We start from the raw sequence: 22,222 nt of genomic DNA, 5'->3' as shown, positions 1-22,222 counted from the left end.
ATCTGTGTGTCCTGCTGCTACTCAATAGAGCACCAAATGTATATTACTCCGCTGCTGAAAATAGTCCTCAAATATTGCTCAATCTCCATCTTTTTTTTAAGAAATTGTATATTTGTGACCTTTTTATTAAAGATTTATGTTTTTTTAAGTAGGAACAAGTAGGCTTGGAGATAAAGTACCACAGTGTAGGGATTTCTGAAACAGACATTATTAATTATGGTCTTTTCATCAAATGTAAAAATACAAGCGCCATGCTTTAAAGCTTTTTTAAAACATGTTGGGGTTCATTATGATCTGTACCTGCATTGGTTCAATGGTGTTCATGGTGGTTTAATATATGCAGTGGTTGAAAGTGGCGTGAGTTATTTTATGCTTTAGGACAAACGGTAAGAGATGTAAAATAGGAGGGCAGCAGTTTGAGAGTGTGTTTGCCTTAATATTTTTTGGTTGTGAATTATTGGAGTGTTTCCAGCAGTAGGGCAACAGTGATTTATCAGTGGAAGCGCTGTGCCAGTTAAAATCTGTTAAGGAGTATGGGAGTGGGTGGATGAGTGCGGCATGCTAATGATGCTGCCACTGTTTCTTGCCATAGATGACTCACCCTCAATATGAGGGAGCTAACATCCACTGTGTGGGTAGCAACACATACGCACACATGCATAAACACAAACACACATGAATGTCTTGTGATGTAGATGTGTGTGACTACTGTGTTACCAATTGGTTAAAACTGGAGAATGTATCTTCTTCGTGATATGAATGAGATGCGTGATATATTTTTTCTCAAAAAGTCTGATTTTTCCTTTGTTTGCTGTTTTTCAAAGGTAAAACATGCCAGAGTTGTATAACTCGTTAATTGGCTTATACTAAACTCATGCGGGACATTTCATTCGCTTTTTCTCTTCTTTCTCTCACTCTTTCTAACACACACACACACACACACACACACACACACACACACATACACACCCCTGAGATGACAGTTGCCATCTGTACAGTTATTATTATTAGCTTTTTACAACAGCTGACACCTTGATTTCACAAAGTACTCACAGAAAAACATACTGGCAAAAAGCTGACATCTTTTATGCTGCCACACAGAAGGAAAAAAAGATCTACTCTTCAAATGGAATCAAGCCCCAAACCTAGGTGTTATAAGCTTTCATAAGCAAGTCTTTAAGTGCAACAAATGCACATTTTTATTATTTTAGGGAGAAAATAAATGAAAAGGGTTCCGATTTGATCTGAAGTAAATACTTGTATGCACCAACAACCTTGCCAAAGATATATATATATATATTTTACTTCTTATTTGTTTGTGTTTCCACAGACTCTAATGTGGTAGCTGTGAATGTATTAATAATTAAAATTAAAGAAAAATCTTCCCTCACAAATCTTTATTTTGTGTTATATGTTTAAACCCCAGTTAAACGGATATATTGGAGTTATAACCTTTCCCCACGAATTGGGTTTGCTCAGTGAAAATAGTAAATAAAAAACAAGCAGCTTATTTGTGTGAATGCGAATATATAACGTTAGACTGGGCAAACTGATAATCAGTTTAAATGTAATATTATAAGGATAATCAGACAGGGAACATTATGAATTATCAAGATAAGTATGAACAAATGTAATTATCCAAATGAGTCAGAGAGTTAGTATTTTGCCTATATATTTAGCCCCTCTGCACTTTCACATGAACATGAAGACATTTTCCTCTGTGAGATGATGATGATGATGATGATGATGAAACATAATAACTGCAATTTATTTAGTTTACATCCTATTCTTCTACGAGTAATTATTTTTCCCTTGAAGAGAATTGGCAAACACTATTAGAATGAGTTTAAATGGACAGCTCTAGCCTGTGTCTTAAAACACTTTTTTGTTCACTCATTACTGGATACATCATACACACTTAGTAGTGTAGAGTGCGATAAAGTGAGACCTTGGAGACTTTAGGGTAATACCGCACGGACCAGGCGACTGGCTGTGAGGTGGTGCTGTCTTCTTTCAATTGGAAGGTTGTGGGTTCAATCCCAGCCCTTGTGGTACAACATGTTGCTGTGTCCTTGGGCAAGATACCTAGCCCCCTGTTGCTCACGATGGCATGGCCAATTGTGTGGCTTTAGCTTCTGTATGAATGGGTGAATGATGACTGTAAAGCGCTTTGAGGAGTTGGGAGAACTGGATAAATGCAACGTAAATGCAGTTTGCTAATTATGGGACTTATAGCTGCAATAAATGTTCATTCAATACTATTTATTGCAACTGGCCATGTGGCTAAAGTTGACAAGCCGTGTTGGAACATTGTTATCTTGATCTTCTTAATAGTCCTTTACACAACTATTCCTCTCACTTTTGTGGGTACATGCAAGTACAACACTTAAGTAACTACTGTGTTGTTCTATTCATATTTAAACTATTGCCCTGCCTTTTAGTATGGCAGTTCCGTACGGCTAGATGTGGCACAAAGTAGACACTCACGAGTGCTCCTCGAAAGTCTTATGGCAGTCTAAATGATGATTTGGGTTTATGCAAAGTTGATTATGGTTTGGGGCAGATCAAACATTTTGGTGATGATTATAAGGCATAAAAAGGATCAATATCTTTTAGTAATGTTTTATAAATGAATCCAAATTAGAATCATCTTATTTTCCCCATAGCCCAAGGTGGCTTCTTCAAATGATCATGTTCAATTAGTATTATCCCACCAACAATCCAAACAGCACAAATATTGTAACCCCTTTCTCTAGGAGATGATGCACTTTGGCGCCAAAGTGAGTGGCATCCAATATAACGATATTAGCCAAAGCCGGTATTGGGACTTCTGACCCTGTTATTGATCGGTGCTTCTAAGCCCTGTCACGGCCATTTATGAAGTCACTACTCGTCGATTACAGGGTCAAGACCCATTTTCCGCCTTAAGCCTCTTATGTCCCAGTTGGAGCTATTAAGAAAGCTTGCTCTCTCACTTCCTGCCCTTTGAGCACAAAAGAAATAACCTTCAGAAACTAATTTATCCTCCTCTGAAAATCTACACTCAATTTCCTCAAAGTCGTACAATGAGGCAGCTGCCGCCTGCTCTCCATTTCTCTTCCAACAGCTATTATTTCTAAATTCGCTCCAAATGACTTTCTTTCTTTTTCAGCAGTTTTCCATTTTATTCAAATGACAGTGTCCCCGACTAAATCAATTTTGCTTACAAACACGTCATTCTCGCCCCTCTGTCTCCCCCAACACTTGGACCGGTAAATAAAATCTAAGAGAAACTTTGTGGTTAATATTCGACAGTGATAATGCAATTTGTTCAGGTGTGAATACTCAAGTGACAAAATAATCTTCCACTTCTGTACTTCAGAGGCATTTTTTGGCATTTTGTTTTGGATTGAAATTCAGATGAATGGAGCAAAAAAAATGACACGCTCCTAATTCTAAAAAGACGGTTGTTCTTGTTCATGTGAAACTTTATTCACTACGAGACATCCACTGCCTGTAATATTGTAGCTTTTTTTTCCAAGACCAGATTTTTTTTTTTAATCTTTGACTTTCTAGCAAGTTGTTTGTCCTCAACATAGATTTCAAATGAATACAACCAATTTTTTTCGATTGCTTACACATTAAAAATGTTGGTTTTGCAGTTTAGGAAACATTTATTTTGAGCCCTCAAGGCCATATTCATATAAAGTCGACTTTGGCTTTCTCTTTATGCACCGCAGACTTAATGCCATGAAAGCACAGATAATAACAATGCACTGGCTTCGAAACATTTTCTCCCTTTTCCCTTTTACAACGCCCACGCGGGGGTGACTCGTCTAATTGTGAGACAAAATACCCACCACAAACTCTTCCCTTCCAAAACACTGCTTTTGTTTACTCTGGTAACAAAGCTCTAAAACAAACTGCCTCCCCCATCCTTTCCTTTAATGATACAAACAGCAGGAATCTTAGTTTGAAAGAAACATCCTCTTTTTGTAACAGTTGTCATTGTGATCACTGAAGGGACCATGTTACAATCCCGCTTCCTGGTTTAGCCATTCTTAAAGCAAGATCTGTGGGAATACCATAAATATGACTTGAAAGCAGGAGACAACAAGCTTATGCGTGTGTGGTAAAAAAAGAGAAAGACACACCTATGTGGCACCTGTGTGTTCATCACTCCAAAAAGTCCCTCTTCTGTGACTCTGGAAATGGAGTGTAATTTTACTTGGGGGCCATTTCATTGTTCGCTTTAAGCTTCTTAGCTTTAAAATATTCATATTTCAGACGAGTGAGGAAGAAATCTGTGACGGCAGCAGACAGAGGCGAGCGGGAGAAGAAAGAGGATAGCGAGCATGAGAGGAGGAGAGACAGAAACCGACCAAGTGAGCAATGAAATACATGAAAGAGGAACTCAGAGGAGGGGAGGGATGCAGCGCTTTAACTGATGTTCTCTTATAAACAACTTTATCTCTGTCTTTTATTTTATTTTCACTGTGAAACACTTCATGGCAGACCTGTCCAACAAGAGACAAAGCCTTTCCTCTCATCTTTCTCTGGCACTGGCTGCAGTGGAGGAAGAAAGCGAGAATAGACAGACAGTGTGGGAAACAACGCAATCGTAATTATAATCTGGATGTCACTGGAAGCAATTATTTACAGATATCTCGCCATACTTCTGCTGCTTGCTGTCACTCCGTCAAAAGGGCATTTTAGTCGGTTAGGCGTAACAAATGAGATGTTTCGCTAAGAAAACAATATAGAGCGAATTAACACCCACCTAATGAAAGGTAGTAAGTTCAGATATGGCTTTGTCCAACCTGTCAAGATGCTTGTAAAGACATACATTGTGGATGTATAGTGTGAAAGTATAACTAGAGGGCCATAGTACATCTGTAGTCTAGCCTGGCAAACCAGACCTACATCAAGATGTTTGGTCTGGGCACACACAATTGGCAGGGCTCAATCCGAGGGGCGGGATAAATGGTTGTCTTTCAAATTCCTTTTTGCACGCAATAGGATAGCGCTACAACCAATCAGAGCAACGAAGAAGGTGACGTAGTCAGAGCGATGGAAAAAGTAGCACAATACATTGTACAACAACATTTTTTAAAAGTCTGAATCAAACTGTCCATTAGTTAATTGTTCTGTGATGTCACTGCTGTAACATCTGAGCCTTATAGAACTGTGTAGTTTGTTGTAGCTTTGGTTGTAGCGTATCCCCAACACCATTCAGTTCAGATTACTTGTTGAATATCTACTTCATCGCTAAAACATACTTACCATTTGTAAGTGAGATGAACCTCATCCACCACAGTCCCTAATAGGTTTTCTTGGAAGACCTTGGTGGCCAACATTTCTCGCCATTGTTTCTGAAGAAGCCAGGATTCTGGACTCCCGTATATCAACTGGTTCTTTATTTACATGCAGCAGGGACCAGCAGGGACTACACGCGGGACGGTCGAAACTCTGTCTTCATTATGTTAAGCCCGCCCACCGACAATCACACGATGTGATTGGCCAAACCAGAGTTAGGATTTTGCAGCTTGCGAGCTAACGAGGGGTTTCTAAGCGGAACCCTGGCTGCAAATTAAATTTGCTACTGCTAGGCTGCGCCTAGATTTCTAGGCTATCTGTAGTCAATTTTAACTACGGAATTCACACTACTATGTCACAAATGTAACACATTGCAATCACAGACTGTATAGTAACTATAAAAGGAATGACCCTGTATTAAAGGACGCATCACACTGCAATCAGAAAACAAAAGACATTGATTTGGTTTTGGGATTTGTTTTATTATGGTGCATGATAATAATCCGACTGTAGCTTTGTAGTCTGAATCCAACATCTCAGATTTCTTTCTGTCTTTCTGGAAATCAAATATGTCTGGTGCTTTGCTCATTGATGACTGTTTCGTTGCTTGAAGAAAAACAAAAACACAACAACAAACCAATCTGAGATTTGTAGATGGACTAAAGAATGGGGACATAATCTTTCTGTGCTAGTGCCAGAGTCTATCCCAAAAGAAAATGGAGATGAGCTTGGATGAGATTGACATTTGCAAGTCAAATCTAAGGGAATAACCCAATCTAATGAATAAACAGATGATACAAAACGGTAGTCCTAATTTACATGGATGGTCAATTTATTGCTTCCTCAACCAAACACAACCAAAATGTGTCCAGTGAGCGGGAGTGGTGAAAATACTTTTAAACATAGTATTTTAACTCAAAATATCCTTAAGAAGAGGAACTGGCGAATAAATTTAATATATACACTGTCAGAAGAGAATAAGCTCACATGAATATGTAAATTAGTAAATGTGAATGAGTAAATTAGTATTTGTGCTCTGATTGAAAAACCATGTTTTTGCCTTTTTTCAAAACAAAAACCTCAAAATAGACTTTTTTTTTCCTCCCACTTGCGCCCCCTCACCTTTTACTGCATAGTGCGCGGACAGGGATCTGATGTATCATTTTCTCGGCTAATTAGTACTCATCACCCTCGTTACGGTGCATGCACAATGCATGCGGTTGAGTCTGGGATGGAAGCGTGTGATGTACGGTCCTCCGTGAGGGTTACGTCTGCGTATTGGCTCTCAGACGGCAAGCGTTAATTGAGTGGAACCTCAGCCCTATGTGATCCAGCTGGAAGGCAGTTATGTAACACTCCCAGAGCAAAATGAGAGCTGACACGATTCTAAACAAACTAGAGCATCGCATAAGTGAGTCACCAGCCTTCTTATAGATTAAAAAACAAGTCTGAAAGAAGAATCCTAAATACAAGTCATCGTGAGTATGTGGTACGGCTGCACACTTTATCCACATTTTATTGAAATTGCAAAATGGACAAAATGGGCCATATTTATTAAAGGCAATATATGTTATCATCATTCTGAATGAATATTTTGGGTGCTGCAAAAAAGTCAATACCTACAAGCTGTATTCTATATATTAAATACAAAATCATTGTTTTGGAGATTCTCTTAAAACATTATTGTTTGAAAATGTTAATTCAGGCCGGATTCTAACCATGCGAATCCGACCTGGGATCATTTGCTATATGTCATCCCCCTTTGTCTCCCCCTTTCACCCCCCTCACTTATAAAAAGGCACTGGTGGCCTAAAAAAAACAAAAAACTGATATATTGCAATATCAGTCAAAATAATCGCAATTACTTATTTTATCCAACTTGTGCAGCCCTGTTATGAAGGTTGATAACTTTACAATGTTTGCCTTTAATTTCTTTGTGCTCATTTATAATTTGGCAGTGGAGTTATGTTATATATGTTTTAAAGGGGAAACATCTCTTGAGGTTACGACAAGAAACCTAATCTTTCATTCCCATCACAGAAAGAAAAATAGGGTACAACGCTGAGCACATATCGGCCGTTGCTTTTAAGTGAGAGATGATAACAAGAAGAGGTTGGATAGTAAACAGACAGATAAAGAGAGTCAGAGAGAGATGGACGGAGTCAGTGCAGATATGTAATATGAGCGGTGTGTGGGCTGTACAGTAGCCTGGCAGGCTCGGCTGCTGCTGCTCCTGCTGTTGCTGCTTTAAAAGAAAAAAACCCAAAGCTGAATTGATATGCTAATTTGATCGAGAAGGTGTGGGTGTTTATGGAGAAGGTTTTAAGCAGTGAGAGGGACCGAAAGAGAGAATGACAAGAAAAGAGAGGGGAAGAAAAGAGAGAGTGGGAGTGGGAGATGTGATGGAGGGGAGGGATTGAAATGAAACAAATGGGAATGAGTGGGACGCAAGGGGCTCTGCTCTTTGGGGTTAGAGAGTTTACAGTCAATCACGGAGCTGGTGTCAGTCAACTTTGCATTATTAGTGGCAGCAGCTACACAGTCTCCACTGGCGCTCGCTAAAACATCGACTTGTTATTATACAGGATTTACATAACCAAAATCACTGTGTTGACTGGCATTCAGTTGTTTTATTTAAGTGTAGTTACAATTTATAACATGTAAACTTCACTCTTTTTTTAACATATTTGTATCCATCATTTCTATCACTTATACTTACATTGTTCTTAACAATGTTCTGTTTCAATATTTTACTCCTCAACTGCCACAAGATAATACACATTTGTTTTAATAAAGAGCATATTAAGAAGAATTTTCTTTGGAGTATTTTTTATCCTTTTTGAAGACATGTAAAGGGCAGATAATCCACGATTTGTTGAGATAAAGTGATCGGTGTATTGTTAACAGGACATCACAACACAAGCAACCACAACATACTTTTTATATATCAATGAGAGAAAATACACTCATGGTTAATATTATGTAGTGTTTCTGGTCATTTATTTGAACAGTTCATCAACAAACATCTTTTTGCAGAGACCTCACTCTAGGAGGAACAAAGAACTCCCTTAATATTGAGTAGAATAGATTAGAATCAGCCATCTTGTTTCTAAAAAAAAAGGTTTGTCTTGACTAAGTTACCGGTAATGCATCTTAATTGTTGCCATGGCAACAGTTTAGAACACGTGGAATCAATGGTCACTTCCGCTTTCATCTTTTATGTGCTTATGACATCATACAAATTCCAATTCGGAAGGAAGCCTTTGGCCAAAACCAGTTTGGGTTTGAAAGTATAACACATTTTGGCTTAGCTGAGAGCAGTTTTTGACGCTGACAACACACCATAACGTTAGGGTTACCAGTTGCTACCACATAATATAATAGTACGGCCTCTTGAGTCATTTGAAAACATGCCCTCCCACATTGACCTGCAAAATCAGCTGGGTAGCATTGATGTTATCAAAGCTGAGCATCTAGCTGAATTATCTAGGCAGAGAGAGCTTGAAGCCCAGATTAAGGAGGCGCATTCAACAATCCAAAGCTATACTACTACAGAGGAAATGCTCATTACAATGAAAAGGGACACGGAGGAAACCATGAAGGAAAATTGTTCCCTTGAAAAAGAACTTAAGTGTCTCAAGGAAAGGCAAGAGCACCTTCAGGTAATCAAGGAAAATTACCAGCTGGCAAAGGCAGAGAAGCAAACGGTTTGCCGGCAGAATGAGGCTCTGCAGCAGGAAGTTGAGGCTCTCTGCAAGAAGCTTGAAAAGGAAAGCACAGTGCTGAATGAGATAAAGGAAATGAACGTGTCAATAGACAAGGAAAACCGCCAAACTGACTTATTGCAAATGCATGTCTTTGAGCTTGCACAGAGGCTTCTGCGTTTAGAGTGTCTGCAGAGGTCATACAACATTGCAAAGACAGAAAAAGAGTCGCTTTTACAACGAAATCAGTTATTGCGAGAAAAGAAAGTTGAGTTCTCCCAAGACCTTCAAAATGAGCAAGCCATGAAGGTGAATTATGATGCCTTGAATGCCTCCAATGAGACCCAGAGGCGTGATAATGACGCCATGAACAAAGCGCTTGCTGAGGCCCAAGACAAACTCCTCCATGAAGTGGACTGGCAGCAGAAATTCATTGTGGCGAGTCATCAGAGAGACGGCTTGGAGAGAGAGCATAAAAAGCTGAATGAAGTTGTCGAATTTTTCCAAGACAAGCTCAAATCTCAGGGGGTGTTCAAGAAGAGTTATAAAACCATGGAGGCTGTGAAAAAAACTCTTACCAGGGAGAACAACACCCTGCAGAAAAATCTGAACAACCTGCAGAAAAAGTGTTCCGCCGATGAGCACTTGCAGGACAAAGTTACTGCCATTCAGGCTTCAAACCGGGTTCTCGAACAGCAGGTCCGAGAACACCAGGACCAAATTAAAACCGTCACGGACATGCTGGGTCTGTACGACTCCCTGCAGGAAAGAAACAAGGGCTTGAATTGCGAGGATGTCACTCTTCTTGATGACCTCCTTGAGCTCATGAAAACAGTTCAGGAGAAAAGAGCTCAGCAGGCCAAGAGATAAATGCTTAAATTAACTTAACCCTTTAGAGTCTTTGGGCTAATTTGGCCGTTTTCAAGCTACTTTTTATTATTATTTTTTTTAGGAAAACCTTGATTAAGGTATCGTGAACCTATATACAATTGTTATGAACAAATAGCAGGTGCATCCACATGCGTTTTTCACTCATTACTCAAAGTTCTGTCAACCATGACACACAAGTATTGTAGAGTATTGAAAATTCAAATCTCTAAATTTATCCAACTATATCTCAATTCTCAATGTTTGTCTGTAACTTTTCATCAATCGCCTTTTCTCGTCGTCTAAATTCGTGTCTCTCGACCTCCCGCCGTCTCTCGTTTATAATCGTTTCTGTCTCTCGATCTCCCGCCGTCTTTCTTTGGCTCCCGCCGGGTCTCTTCGTCTCTCTTCATCTTGTTTTGTATAACTCCGTTTACTTAATTACCCCCCCCTTCCTTGGTTAATGCAACCTGTTGAGTTAACAATTCTTATATCTTAGCTAAAGCTATTTAGCCAAGTAGCTGTGTTTTAATAAAGCGTATGGAAGAAGTGTTCGGGTTAAACTGAATTCTTCATATATAATACATGAGAGGTAATATTTCAATTGATGGTATTATTTTCATATATATCTCTCCATTCTTCGTTCTTTCAACGGTGTCGCAGTTTCTCATCTCTCCCGTTGCTGTGCGTACGAATGGGTCAATGAGTGTCTGTGGAGGACCGCACATTACCGTCAAGTTTGTTTTTTATAAATCGCAAAGATTGAAGAAGACATACAATCCCTTACAGGGAAATTGCTTTCTCTACTCTGTTGACACACATTAAACACACAAAGTATACATGCACAAACACAGAGGAAATACATGCACACACAACCACATGCAGAGGATGGCTGGCAGAGCAGAGAGGCAGCCAGGTACCCGGCGCCAAGGGAGCAGATAGAGGTTAGGTGCCTTGCTCAAGGGCACCTTGGCAGTGGCTTAGGAGGAGAACTGGCACCTCTCCAGCTACCAGCCCACTCCATATTTTTTTTTTCTCCGATCGGGACGTGAACCGGCGACCCTTCGATCCCAAGACCAAGTCCCTACTGACTGAGCCACTGCCGCCCCATTTCTGCTTAGAAATTGGACTACGCCACGTCTATTTATGCGGCCCCTGATCACGGCGGCGTGACAGTCGACTCTTTAGGGTTAAAGTTTCATGCCTTAAGTTAATTTAGACATGAAACTTTACCGGGTTTTCCCGCATTTACCATTTGGTATGGTGATTTAAAAAAACTGACATTAACATTGTTACGACCCCATCCATTCCACTAGGGGTCTCTGTGTTTGCGTTCTGCTTGCTGGCACTAATTTGTGTTACAGGTGTTCAAGTCACCAACCTGATGAACCATATCTGGGGGGCTTGGGATAAAAGGCCAACACCCTCCCATACTGCCACATCTCACTCTTCTGTTTAGCATTGCTGCATCTTTGTTTTATGCACATTTTCACACACAAACACGCACACATTACTGATAACTGACTTGCACATTTGTTTAGCTTTTCAAAGTCTTTGGTTTTATATATTTTTAAATAAATACATTTTTTGTTAAACTTAAACTTGCCAAGTCTCCCATCCTTGTTACAGCCTATGAGCCGGGCTGTAACAAACCACTCTTACCAGGACATCAGTTTTCAAATCTTCATTCATTCAGGTTTTTCTCTCTTTAATCATGCAGTGTAGAATGTTGTCTTTAAACAGTTCAAAGACTCATTTTTGATAATTTCTTCAAACATCTTTTTTCAGAAATGAATGCTGTGAAATAAAAGGGTTAGGGTTAGGGTTTGTCTAAGTCCATTATCTTATCTGTTATTGGTGTATAATACCATACTGCACATAAAATATAATATTAGGCATTGAATAATTCATTATTTTGTGTACTCAAAATGCTTCATGATCATTTAAGTGTGTTAACCATTGTTAAACTGTCCCAGTCCAGTCGCATTACTTCAATACTTCTACATTTTGGTTTTTAATAAGGTCAGAACAAAAGTAAAAACACATTTAAAGGAGGAAAAATACTTGGTTCCTGGCCAGAAAATCTCGATAAATGATACATTTTGTTTATGATATTGAGTTTCTGTACAGTAGTTTGTATGTTTTTCATGGAGAAGGACAAGAAAACAACCTTATGGTGTTGAAAATCATTAATAATGCAAGCATTCTTCATGTTTCGTCCCCACAATTTGAACCAAAATGTGCAATCATTTGTCATTCGTGCTTATTTTCAAGACATTTTTAAATATAATCTTCTTAGATAAGGTATTTTATGTTTTATAAAGTTACATTATATTATACTAGATTGCATAACACGTGCAAGTTCAAAATATAACAAAATAAAATACAATTAAAAACAAAAACAGTAGAAATAAACAGTAAAAATATACATATCAATTGATATCAAAAGAAAAGACAATAGAAAATATTCAGAATAAGTTGGACAACTATATATAGACCATTCTACTACTTAAACAAAAAATGCACTAATATTGGATACTATATGCATTATGAGAGCATTCTCTTGTTCATTTAAATGTTAATAAAGTGATGCAGTGCGATTACATGTGGCACATTTTACAGGGTTATTTAAAGGGGAACATTTAAGAAACTATGAAGCAGGAAGTTCTCCAGAGCTGAGTTGATATAGAGGGATTATCTAAATGATATTAGAAAATTGTGAGAACCACTAAAGGCGCACAACAATCAAAAGCATACTAATTAGGATGTATGTGCTGGATTATCTTTTTGTTTAGTAACTCCGATCCCCTCACTGATTTTCAGAAACAGGGTCCAGAGGGTACACTGAAGGCCGTTGTCATCCAGGAAAGGAGGCTCCATGTCGGGGTCCACAATGGCTTGTGTTTCATGGACAAGCCCCAAGTGGTGGTGCTGGAGCCCCTAGCCAGAAGCCGATCAGACAGCAGCTCCAAACAGAGCAGCCTGGTGAAGGACAGGTGAGCAGAGGAAACGCATGTCTTACAGTGGAGATGTTTCTCCCGGCTACAAAACAGGAGCTTTATTCTGTCCTCATACTTATTTAAAGCATTCATCAGGCTCTCCTGGCACGCGTCCTTTTGCTAATAGGCAAGTGATTGATCCTGTAAAATCTGCAAAAAAATTGTAGTTGTGTAAAAAGCTAGTTAGGTCGGAGTGAATTTCATTTATGTATGACATAGGATCGGAGATGTCTTGAAAAAGGAGAACCTTGCAGTTCTTCTAAGGGGTTCGAATGGCTTCATACCCTTGTATTTTAGATCTACAGTATATATTTCATCTTTCCCTTTCTACATTTCTTATAAAGTGGAGGCGTTCCAGATCAGTTATTCAACATAGTGCCATTTTTTTTGTCATAAGAGAAGATGAAAAGCTCACTTCAATTTTGCTGGTGGCAGGTTGATCGATGTGAGAAAGTTCTCCTTTGATATTGACTAAAGTGCATAAAGTTTGAACATTTCCGAACCCATTCTGTTTTTAGCTGCTTCCATTTTGCCACACTTACACTGACACATGCAAATCTACAGTCGGGTACACAGTACTGTAGCTGTTCATGAATTAGACAACACCTTAGTAAGACATGTTTAACCTTTTGTTCTGCAGCTTTGATTAACAATCTTAAACACAGATAATATCCGGCTATAAGTGGCAATTGATTTGCAGAAATGCCCTACATTAAATTGGCAGAAAATGCCCTTTCTTTTCTTATGTTGGCAATTATCCTCTGGTGCCTTATACATTAGGGATGCACAAATTAGACTTTTTGGTCACCAATACAGATGCCCAAACTAATGGTGCCAGATGATACTCAGATTTGACCTCTCTTTTATTTGTAAGGTTGTACAGGCTGTACATATCAGGTTATATAGGGTTATCATCTGTACAGTTCTCTATCAGAAATTGCCAACCCACTACTAAAGAAATAATGTGTTTCCTCTTTATTAGTTGCTTCACGGGTCAAAGATTACAAATTTGTCCAAGTCAGCTGAAATGATATGTTTATAATAAAGAATATAAATAAATACACAACCTTTTTTCCACGTTCAATGATTCAAAGGTCAACAGACAATATTTCTTTTTATATATTCTTATAAAAAAGATTAAGAGTAATGTTTATTTTTTCTATGTGGCTTTTTGAGTAGTCCATTGACCTTGCCTAGACAACAAATACTGTTTACCTCACATGTCCTGACCCGACCCCAGCCTGATGATTTACACACTATTCCGTGCCACACAGGCTTCCAGCCTCATAAAACTGCCGTGGAGTACATTCCTATACGTGCAAGTACTTCATAAGCAATCAAGGAGATACGGCTCCTGCTGCCCCTGCCCCTGAGTTTTATTGACACACCATGACACTCAATGCTAACCTTGTCAAAGTAGATGTGCTGATGTAAGGTCACCAGCGTCCACGATAGATCAGCAGTAAAACACCAGGATTGAATGGTTTTGGCATGACATCACACAGAGAGGTACGCCTGCACCACACCATGTAGAGTTCCTTAATCAAATTTTAAATCCACTCAATAACACTAGTGTAAGGGTTAGAACAACTGTGAAATAGCCAGTTCCCTTCAGATACTTTGGTAACCCATTGTGCTTTAGGTACACCAGCTGTCAGAAAATATCCCATCGCACCCCGTTAAATCATTGGAAGTGTTTTCTAACATAAATGTTGAGAGCGAATGAACCTTTGACCGGCACAGGTAAACAACTGCCAGCAGTTTCAATTAATGAGCTGTCAGGGTGCATCACTGAACCATTGTGCAGAACTGCTTCGGGTTAAAAAAAAGGTTTTGTGTTTATTTCAGTGACATTGTGCAGGTGTGTCATGCTATGAAGAGAGGGTGCGCAAATCCTGTCACAACAGATCCACACTATCGCCTTTCTTTCCACAGACAATATGCAAAATACTACAAAAACTACAATAAAAAAATGTCTCAATAAACCGTTAAAGTGCAGCCATGATGCAAGCTTAATTTTGACATTCGTTGGGGGTTTAGAATGTTTTATTGAGGAAAGCTTTAATAAAACTTGCAAACTCTTTGCTGTGTTACAAAAAATAATGGACTTAAGTTAGTTAAAGAGGCCTTATATGCTTTTTGGGGTCAGGGAGTTTCCCTTTTTTTCTGTTCGTTATAGGTTTAATGCATGTAAATAGTCTTCCAAGGCTCAAATCCCAAAGGGGGGGATCACTTAGTGATTGACCAACACAACAGAGCCGACCAATCAGAGCAGACTGGGCTCTGGTTTCAGACAGAGGGTGAAGAGAGGTGCATCACAGGCAGTATGAGAAAAATAAAGAGCTTTTTGAACGTGAACACACGTTAACATGTCAAAGTAGGAGCACAAAAGACAACAATTATCCTAAAAAATGCACTTCATAGGGCCCCTTAAATTAAGAAACTAATGGTATTTCCAATTTTCATTATTTGGGAACTTCTCATAGCACATCATTTGTCTACTTTAGTGATGTTTACGGTGAAGGGGTGCAAAGTAATGTGCTTGTCTTACCTTAACAGATTTTTAAAAATGGCCCAGTTTGGGATTAATAAAGTACTTCTTATCTTATCTTATTCTATTCTGCTCTGTGATTGTGCAGGTGCAGTGATTCCGAATATCAATATGCACAAAACAAGTTACAAAATAAAGGTTTCTTAAGACAACATAAGAACTGCTGTTATTGTTATGTTATTTTCTTCCACATTTCTCAGATCAAATTGGGTAGTTTCGTTTAACTATTTCCCTTCGTATGATTAGTTTGGATGTATTGCTCAGTTTGAGGAAATAATTAAGTAGATTGAAATTGAGTTGAAGGCTATAAAATAAAGTCAACATTCCAAAGAATAAGGTGTAAAATCAACAGATGACATACAGACAGTGAGCTACGATTACCTTTTTACCCGTGTGTCAGAATCAAAATGTATTGTATTTGCTACTTCAGATGAGACGAAGGCTGATTACATAGATGCTTATACAGTATGGGTGTCTTACAAGCATGGGAATGTCTTCGGGGAAATATAATCAACACAATCACATATTATCCAACAATCTGCGCTTAGTACTGTGTTATACAAATAACAATAGTTATCATCAAACTAACGGCAGACATTATACGTTCTGCCCTTTTGTGTTTCCCTAAAAAACAAAGTTGTTTGTGTGAAAGCTGCTTAGAGTAAACAACATTGTAGCCAGCAATTATGATGATTGCCTTATTTTTTTACGTGCTGCCTTTGAAAGCTGACAGTCGGCCCTGCTTTCGCTATGCCTGGTGCTCCCAGACAGCAGGGAAAGAGAAAAAAAATAAATCTGAAGTGCTCGCTTGTTCCATTCTCTGGAGAGTCCATGAAGCGGGAAAAAGAAAAGGCGCTCGGCCCCACCTCGTGACATGCCAGCGCTCCACAGTATGCTCCCGCCTATGGTGTATCCAAACTGTGAATGACGAATACCAAGAGTGCTGTTCCACTGCTCTCACAGGAGGCCAATGCTTGCCAGGGAACATTCTGCAAGCGAGTGTAAATCCTCAAACTCATTGATTTACTTACTTTTTTAACAAAAACTAATTCTGTATTAAAAGAAATGAAGGGATAAAGCATCATCCTGTGCTCTAGTAGGACTTTAAAGCGCATTGGTTGCAAATAATCTTTATGCGAGTCCTGTTATAGCTTTTTTTCTTTGCGTCTTTTCCTCTTAAACACACCCTAAGTGTGTGTGTGCTCTCTCCTCAGCTCTACAACATCGCCCCCCCCCTCAGACGCTTGGCCTTCGCAGCAGCTTGGAGCTTAAACTGACAAATCATCAAGCTATCGCAATCGTCTTCCAGCTGGAGTTCGTCTTCTCTGCTCCAATTGGCCGAGAGACAATGGTAAGAGAGACGCACAAACACACTCCTAAAGTTCTCCTCAAATATAGCCAATGTTAATCTGAAACTAAATCTTGAAGTCTTAGCCTGAAATCCTACGCTTTAGGAAATGACAGAACAACAGAATGACTTCTTCACTTCACTTAAACAGGTTTTCACTCGAATGGATGTACTTAAGACACCTGCACACAAATCTCCTACTGTCCTCTCTTTATCCTACCTTTTTCTCAGTACCTTTTTTTCATCCTTGGTGTATCACTCCATCCATCTCAGAATCAGAAGTACTTTATTGATCCCAAACTGGGAAACTTTTGCGTTGCAGCCTCGAAATACAAAGAGAAGCAAAACAAATACAAATAATTAGAACTAACAAATGAAGTAAAAATAAAAATGAATGAAAATGAAATATACAAATGTACAAAAAGGCAATATGGAAATCTTATATTTGATGTCTCTCAAAGGAAATCACTGAAGGCCTCCTTGGCCACAAATCCTTTGTAAACAAACAACACTAAAACAATGGAAGCGTTAAACTACAGTCAGGATCTAGAGCAGAATAATCCTCTGATTTTTGGTCTAATATAGTTTGATTCCAAACCTCTCTCTTAAAGTTATGTAAAAAGATATCTAAAAACTAAAAACAAAAACATAACAACTCGAAGTAAAAACGCGCAATAAAAATATAAATATAATACAAATATTTATATAAACTTAAGGATTTTAAATATATAACAGCAATAAATATGTAAAATTATATGTGCCTGAATGGTGTTTTAAAGGCTGGTCGACATTTGGAAAACACAGTGCTGCGATTGTTTGAACACTAAATAAAAGAAACATTAAAATAAAATGTTCATTTAGTGAAATTCCTAATATGAATTCCTGTCATGCCTCCCCCCATATCCATATGAATTGCAATGACCAGTAGCTGGCACCTGGTACAGACCGAAACAGTCAACACACCCCCGGGGAGGTAATTTCCAAATTCAAGCCGCACCACTTAACAGCCGCTCATGGCATGTAAAACCTCAGAAAGACTGTGGTAATTACGTGCGTGGGTGAGCCTTCAACACTTATCGCATGCCAAGGCTGGGCTCCCATTGTGTTACTGCGTGTTACACTTTTAACACAATCAGGGGTCACTGTATCACCAATTAAAAGCAACAAAAAAAAACAGCCACTCTGTCATAGGAGCACCATGGGACATTTGCATTTATGTATTAAATCAGCCATTCTTATTTTACAACCACTTAACAGCCCATCAGGGTCTGTTGTAATGGACGATGACAATGATTATTATGCTACCATAGACTTGTTGACATATAATGGATATTGTTTAGGGATGGATAATGGATTTTGTTTAGGTAAAAAAAAACAATCTAGAGAAGAGCTTTATCCAGAAAATGAAACATAACACAGTATATGTGAACAGTAGCTAACCATCTGTTGTGCAGTTTGTCAATGTCAATGTTTGTCTGCTTCTCTGTCCAATTCTTTTGTATAAACATTTGGAATTATCACAAAGAGAAACAATTTGTCGATGAAGCAACAATATGCCTGCTATCTGTAGCATTAAACACTGCTTATGTACACATTTTTAGATACATTTTCTAATTGCTTAAAATAGTTTTGCCAACAACCTCTTACACATTTGTTGAAGTAAGACCTCATTGGGGATGTGTTGGTTCATCTCCACAAATACTTACTGTTTCTGTGTGATTATAATAAGAATAAATTCTTAAGAAAAAGAAAAGTTTTAACAGATGCTAGCAACTCCTTCAAGCAGCTGAGGTTGATGGAAATAAATGTAGTTAAGCATTTATTTGGTCATTATATCTTGGATGATTTAGGGTTAGAGCTAGGGAACGAAGCTGGACAAAAAGTCAAGGGTGCACCAATATATCCTGAAGAGGACACTTGTCTGCAATATAACAGTTGTCAAAACATTTCAAGAAAAAAACCGTAATGTCAACCTGCTCATGGCACAAGATTAAATGTCAGGGGATCACCAAGGTCTGACTGACCAACTGACATGATCATGCCAGAGCTGCCAGCAAGGCTTAAAATCAACTGACTGCGTTCTTCATTGACAGCATTTATTTTAGTTGTTGGTTTGGAAATTCACTTTGTCCATACACGCTTTTAGTCCAACTAGTGATTTGGTTTTAAGGTGCTCAACAGGAACATGGTTGCTCAGCAGGCGCTAGGCCACAGAAAGTAGTTATGATTCATTCCTTTCCATTCAACTGAACAAATGTGTCTCAGCCATTGTTCAGAACCTTCACAATTCACTTCACTTTTCTGAAAGCCATCATCTGCTGTTAAAATGGAGGCGATCGATACAGCTCAGTAGTTAACACAGGGAATAAGACGGATGAAGGATTAAAGGACTGTGTGGAGAAACTTCAGCAGGCTTTGCCCATCGTCACATCCTTGAACACCTGGCCATACATTGTAGAAAGCTGGCTGTGTGCTTGTTGGTTGGCAGAGTCATAGAGACTAGGCAAAGCAGACAACACTTTTTCAATCTATTGAACTATCCCTTTCTTAGAGTGCTAGACATTGGTTGCAGATTTTCGTTAAAACCAGTTCATGCTAACACAAGTTTGAACTCTTTCTAATTCGGACAATTAACCCTATGAGCTCTTTTTGCCTACCAGCTAAAGTCCAATCGGGCCAATGGTTCACTTGCTCCTTGGCCCTATTTCCATTTTTGAGAATAGTTCTTCCCACTTTATGAGTTTTTTTTCGTCTTCTGGAAGCAATATGACATTAAGGGTATGTGTTTAACTTTTATTTGATTGCACATATCTTTAAACACTGCGTTTAACAATATTTCAATTCGACTTGAGGGGTCGTCCACACCACATGGATGCAGAAAATTGCCTACACCCTTCCACCAAGTTTCATGAAAATAGGTTCTGTGGTTTTTTTTGTATTCCTACTGCCAAACAAACAGGAACCGAAAACATTAACTGGCTATTAGTGGTAAATATAAATCAATCAATATCAACTTTGCACACAAGATTTCTCTCAAATTAACAGACTGATTCCCATAAAATGTGTGCTGTTCACATTCACTCTGCGAATATGATACATTTCTTTTAAAATGAAAAAAAAGCGCACTAGAGTTAGGAAATTCTAACAATCCTGATCCATCAAACTGATTTCTGTCTACAACATCCCAGAATAGCAAGGCAAAAACGCCTGTGTGGGTGACGGAAAAAAAAATCTCCTACCACACTCTACTTCACCACCTTCGCCTTCTCTGGCATGCATGTTTGATGAGGTGAGAGATATATGGCAGGTAGAGAGTGATTTCTGTCTGTGTGGGGGAGTAGAGTGTGTGTGTGTTTGTGTGCTGGTGTGTGCATATGTTGTTTGTGACTGTTAATCCAGGGTCTGATCGGTCCTAGGTGTGGACTGATCAGGGTTTTGTACAAAATGCCTCCGGAAGCGAAGTGCTAAACCTCTGGTATCTGTATCTTTCGGCTACCATGACGCGTGTGATGGGACGGTGTACACATCCCTGCATTGTGTCACAGCTGTCAGACATGTGAGGTGTTATAACTGTGTTGAGCTGAGGTGTGCCTTCAGGGCAGGAAGCTGAACACTGTCAACACTTCACAGCTCTTGACTCCACCATGCATGTGAAGGTTCATGTCTGAGACCTTTCAAGCCCTTGTGGAACTGTACCAGCATTTAAACCTGCACACATCAATAAAGTTGCTATGGTCTTTGACCTTTGAGGCCATTCAGTTAAAAATAACAACATGTCAATACTTTGAATGTGGCTCTAAGCAGCAGTGTATATCTTGCATTGTTTTGTACGGCTGGATTCTTTTGTGAAAAAATGTAAATCCTTATACTTTATTATGTCCAGGGTAAATTGATGAGATAGGATTGACGATGACACCATAAATCAACATTTCTACAATGTATACCGATACAACTATTATGGAGTAAACAATGGAAGTGAACACCAACTCAGACAGCAGTGCAATATCCTTCAGGCCAGTTTACATTAACGTGGTGAATGTGTCTTTTCTACATTAATTCAGGATTATAAGTTAGGCTTAATCCAGTAGAGTATTTGCCTGTATTCACACAATTTAATTGTATTTACAACAATTAAAGATCAAGTAAATGAAAAAGTAGAATACACAAAGAAATAATAATACATTTGTTAGGAAATGTGAAGTCTGCCCATACCTCCTCATTCCGCAAGTATTTAAATACTCTCAATGTATTCCACATATGTATATATTTCACATCCTCAAATCTTTATTGTTGATATTGTAAATATTATTCTCTCTTTTTACACTATTTTATTTATGTTATTTGCACCATGTATGTTGAGTTGTTGGAGGAGCACGCGACATAAGATTTTCATTGCCAACATATACGCTGTATCTGCTGTGCATATGACAAATAAAACCTTGAAACCTTGAAACCTAGTCTTTTAAGTTTATGAAACACTTTGTTTAGCCTTAAATGCTGAAATTGAATATATGAAATCATATTAAATATATATATATATACATATATACATATGTGTATCTCAGGTTGTAGCGTTTCAAAAAAGTGCGGTCTGAAACAGAATAACAGTTTAAAGTGAATAAAATGAAAGGTTGAAAAAAACATATTTAAGAGTTATATGCCGATATAATAGTATTTAGTTGTGTAGTAATGATATGACAGAATACGTTGTGCCTCTGAACAAAATAATACAATTGGATTTGTATGCAGGCAGTGTGCAAAAGAATACCTGAAACACTATCTTATAATGTGGCTATTCACCCATGAGTGACACGTTGACATTCTGATTGAGAGTGCCTTACAATGCATTACTCAACCTGTTTTCTATCATTTCCCATGTTGATCTGCCTCTGACGGAATACTTGGCCACTAGATGGTGCTGTGTAGTGCAACTTAAGGCTGCATCCTCTGCTACCTGCCTGTGTTTGGATGGTTGGAGGGCAGGAATATGCATTCTGCTTCACTGTTGTTTTTTTCTCTGATTAAATAGAATTATGTCGTTTGATGGATTTCAAGGGGGCTAAGGTGGGTCAACCGAAAATCCCCTCTCTTCTAAAACACAACCGCTGCAATCCGGAGGCAATCACTCGTTCTTTTAGACTGCCTACATGTTTCATCCTCACTGTGTTGAAAAGCCAGTTTTCTCCTCACTGTAAGACAAAGAAAGCGGCCTCCTTTTACAAAAGTGCCCGTGTTGCCTTTGGTGATAAAGAAAGAGAACCATGCTGTGCCATCATTTGATTTTAGTTATTATTGGGATGCTCTTTTTGTCTTGTCTCTTCATGCTGCATACCTTCTTCTCTCTGAGCCTTTGAGCAGACTTCTTTCATGCTCCTCAGCAGCAGTCAGCGAGATGGAGATAACAATTTAAATTAGGGAGGCTTGGGAGAGGAGAGGAACTGGGAATTTGACTGATAGG

General features: G+C 38.7%; 1 protein-coding gene across 1 annotated transcript in view; it reads left to right on the top strand.

The window, feature by feature from the left end:
- The window catches only part of nphp4 (nephronophthisis 4), a 157,909-nt gene that overhangs the window by 46,023 nt on the left and 89,664 nt on the right, over positions 1–22,222 (top strand). The window contains 3 exon segments of the mRNA XM_063881257.1: positions 12,690–12,862; positions 16,631–16,643; positions 16,645–16,767. Of these exon segments, the coding sequence (XP_063737327.1) occupies positions 12,690–12,862; positions 16,631–16,643; positions 16,645–16,767 (309 nt within the window).

Source organism: Eleginops maclovinus, chromosome 1 (assembly GCF_036324505.1).
Source record: "Eleginops maclovinus isolate JMC-PN-2008 ecotype Puerto Natales chromosome 1, JC_Emac_rtc_rv5, whole genome shotgun sequence".
Taxonomy (NCBI): domain Eukaryota; kingdom Metazoa; phylum Chordata; class Actinopteri; order Perciformes; family Eleginopidae; genus Eleginops; species Eleginops maclovinus.
The sequence above is the reverse complement of the archived record's forward strand: the minus strand, read 5'-3'. Positions and strand labels throughout refer to the sequence as shown.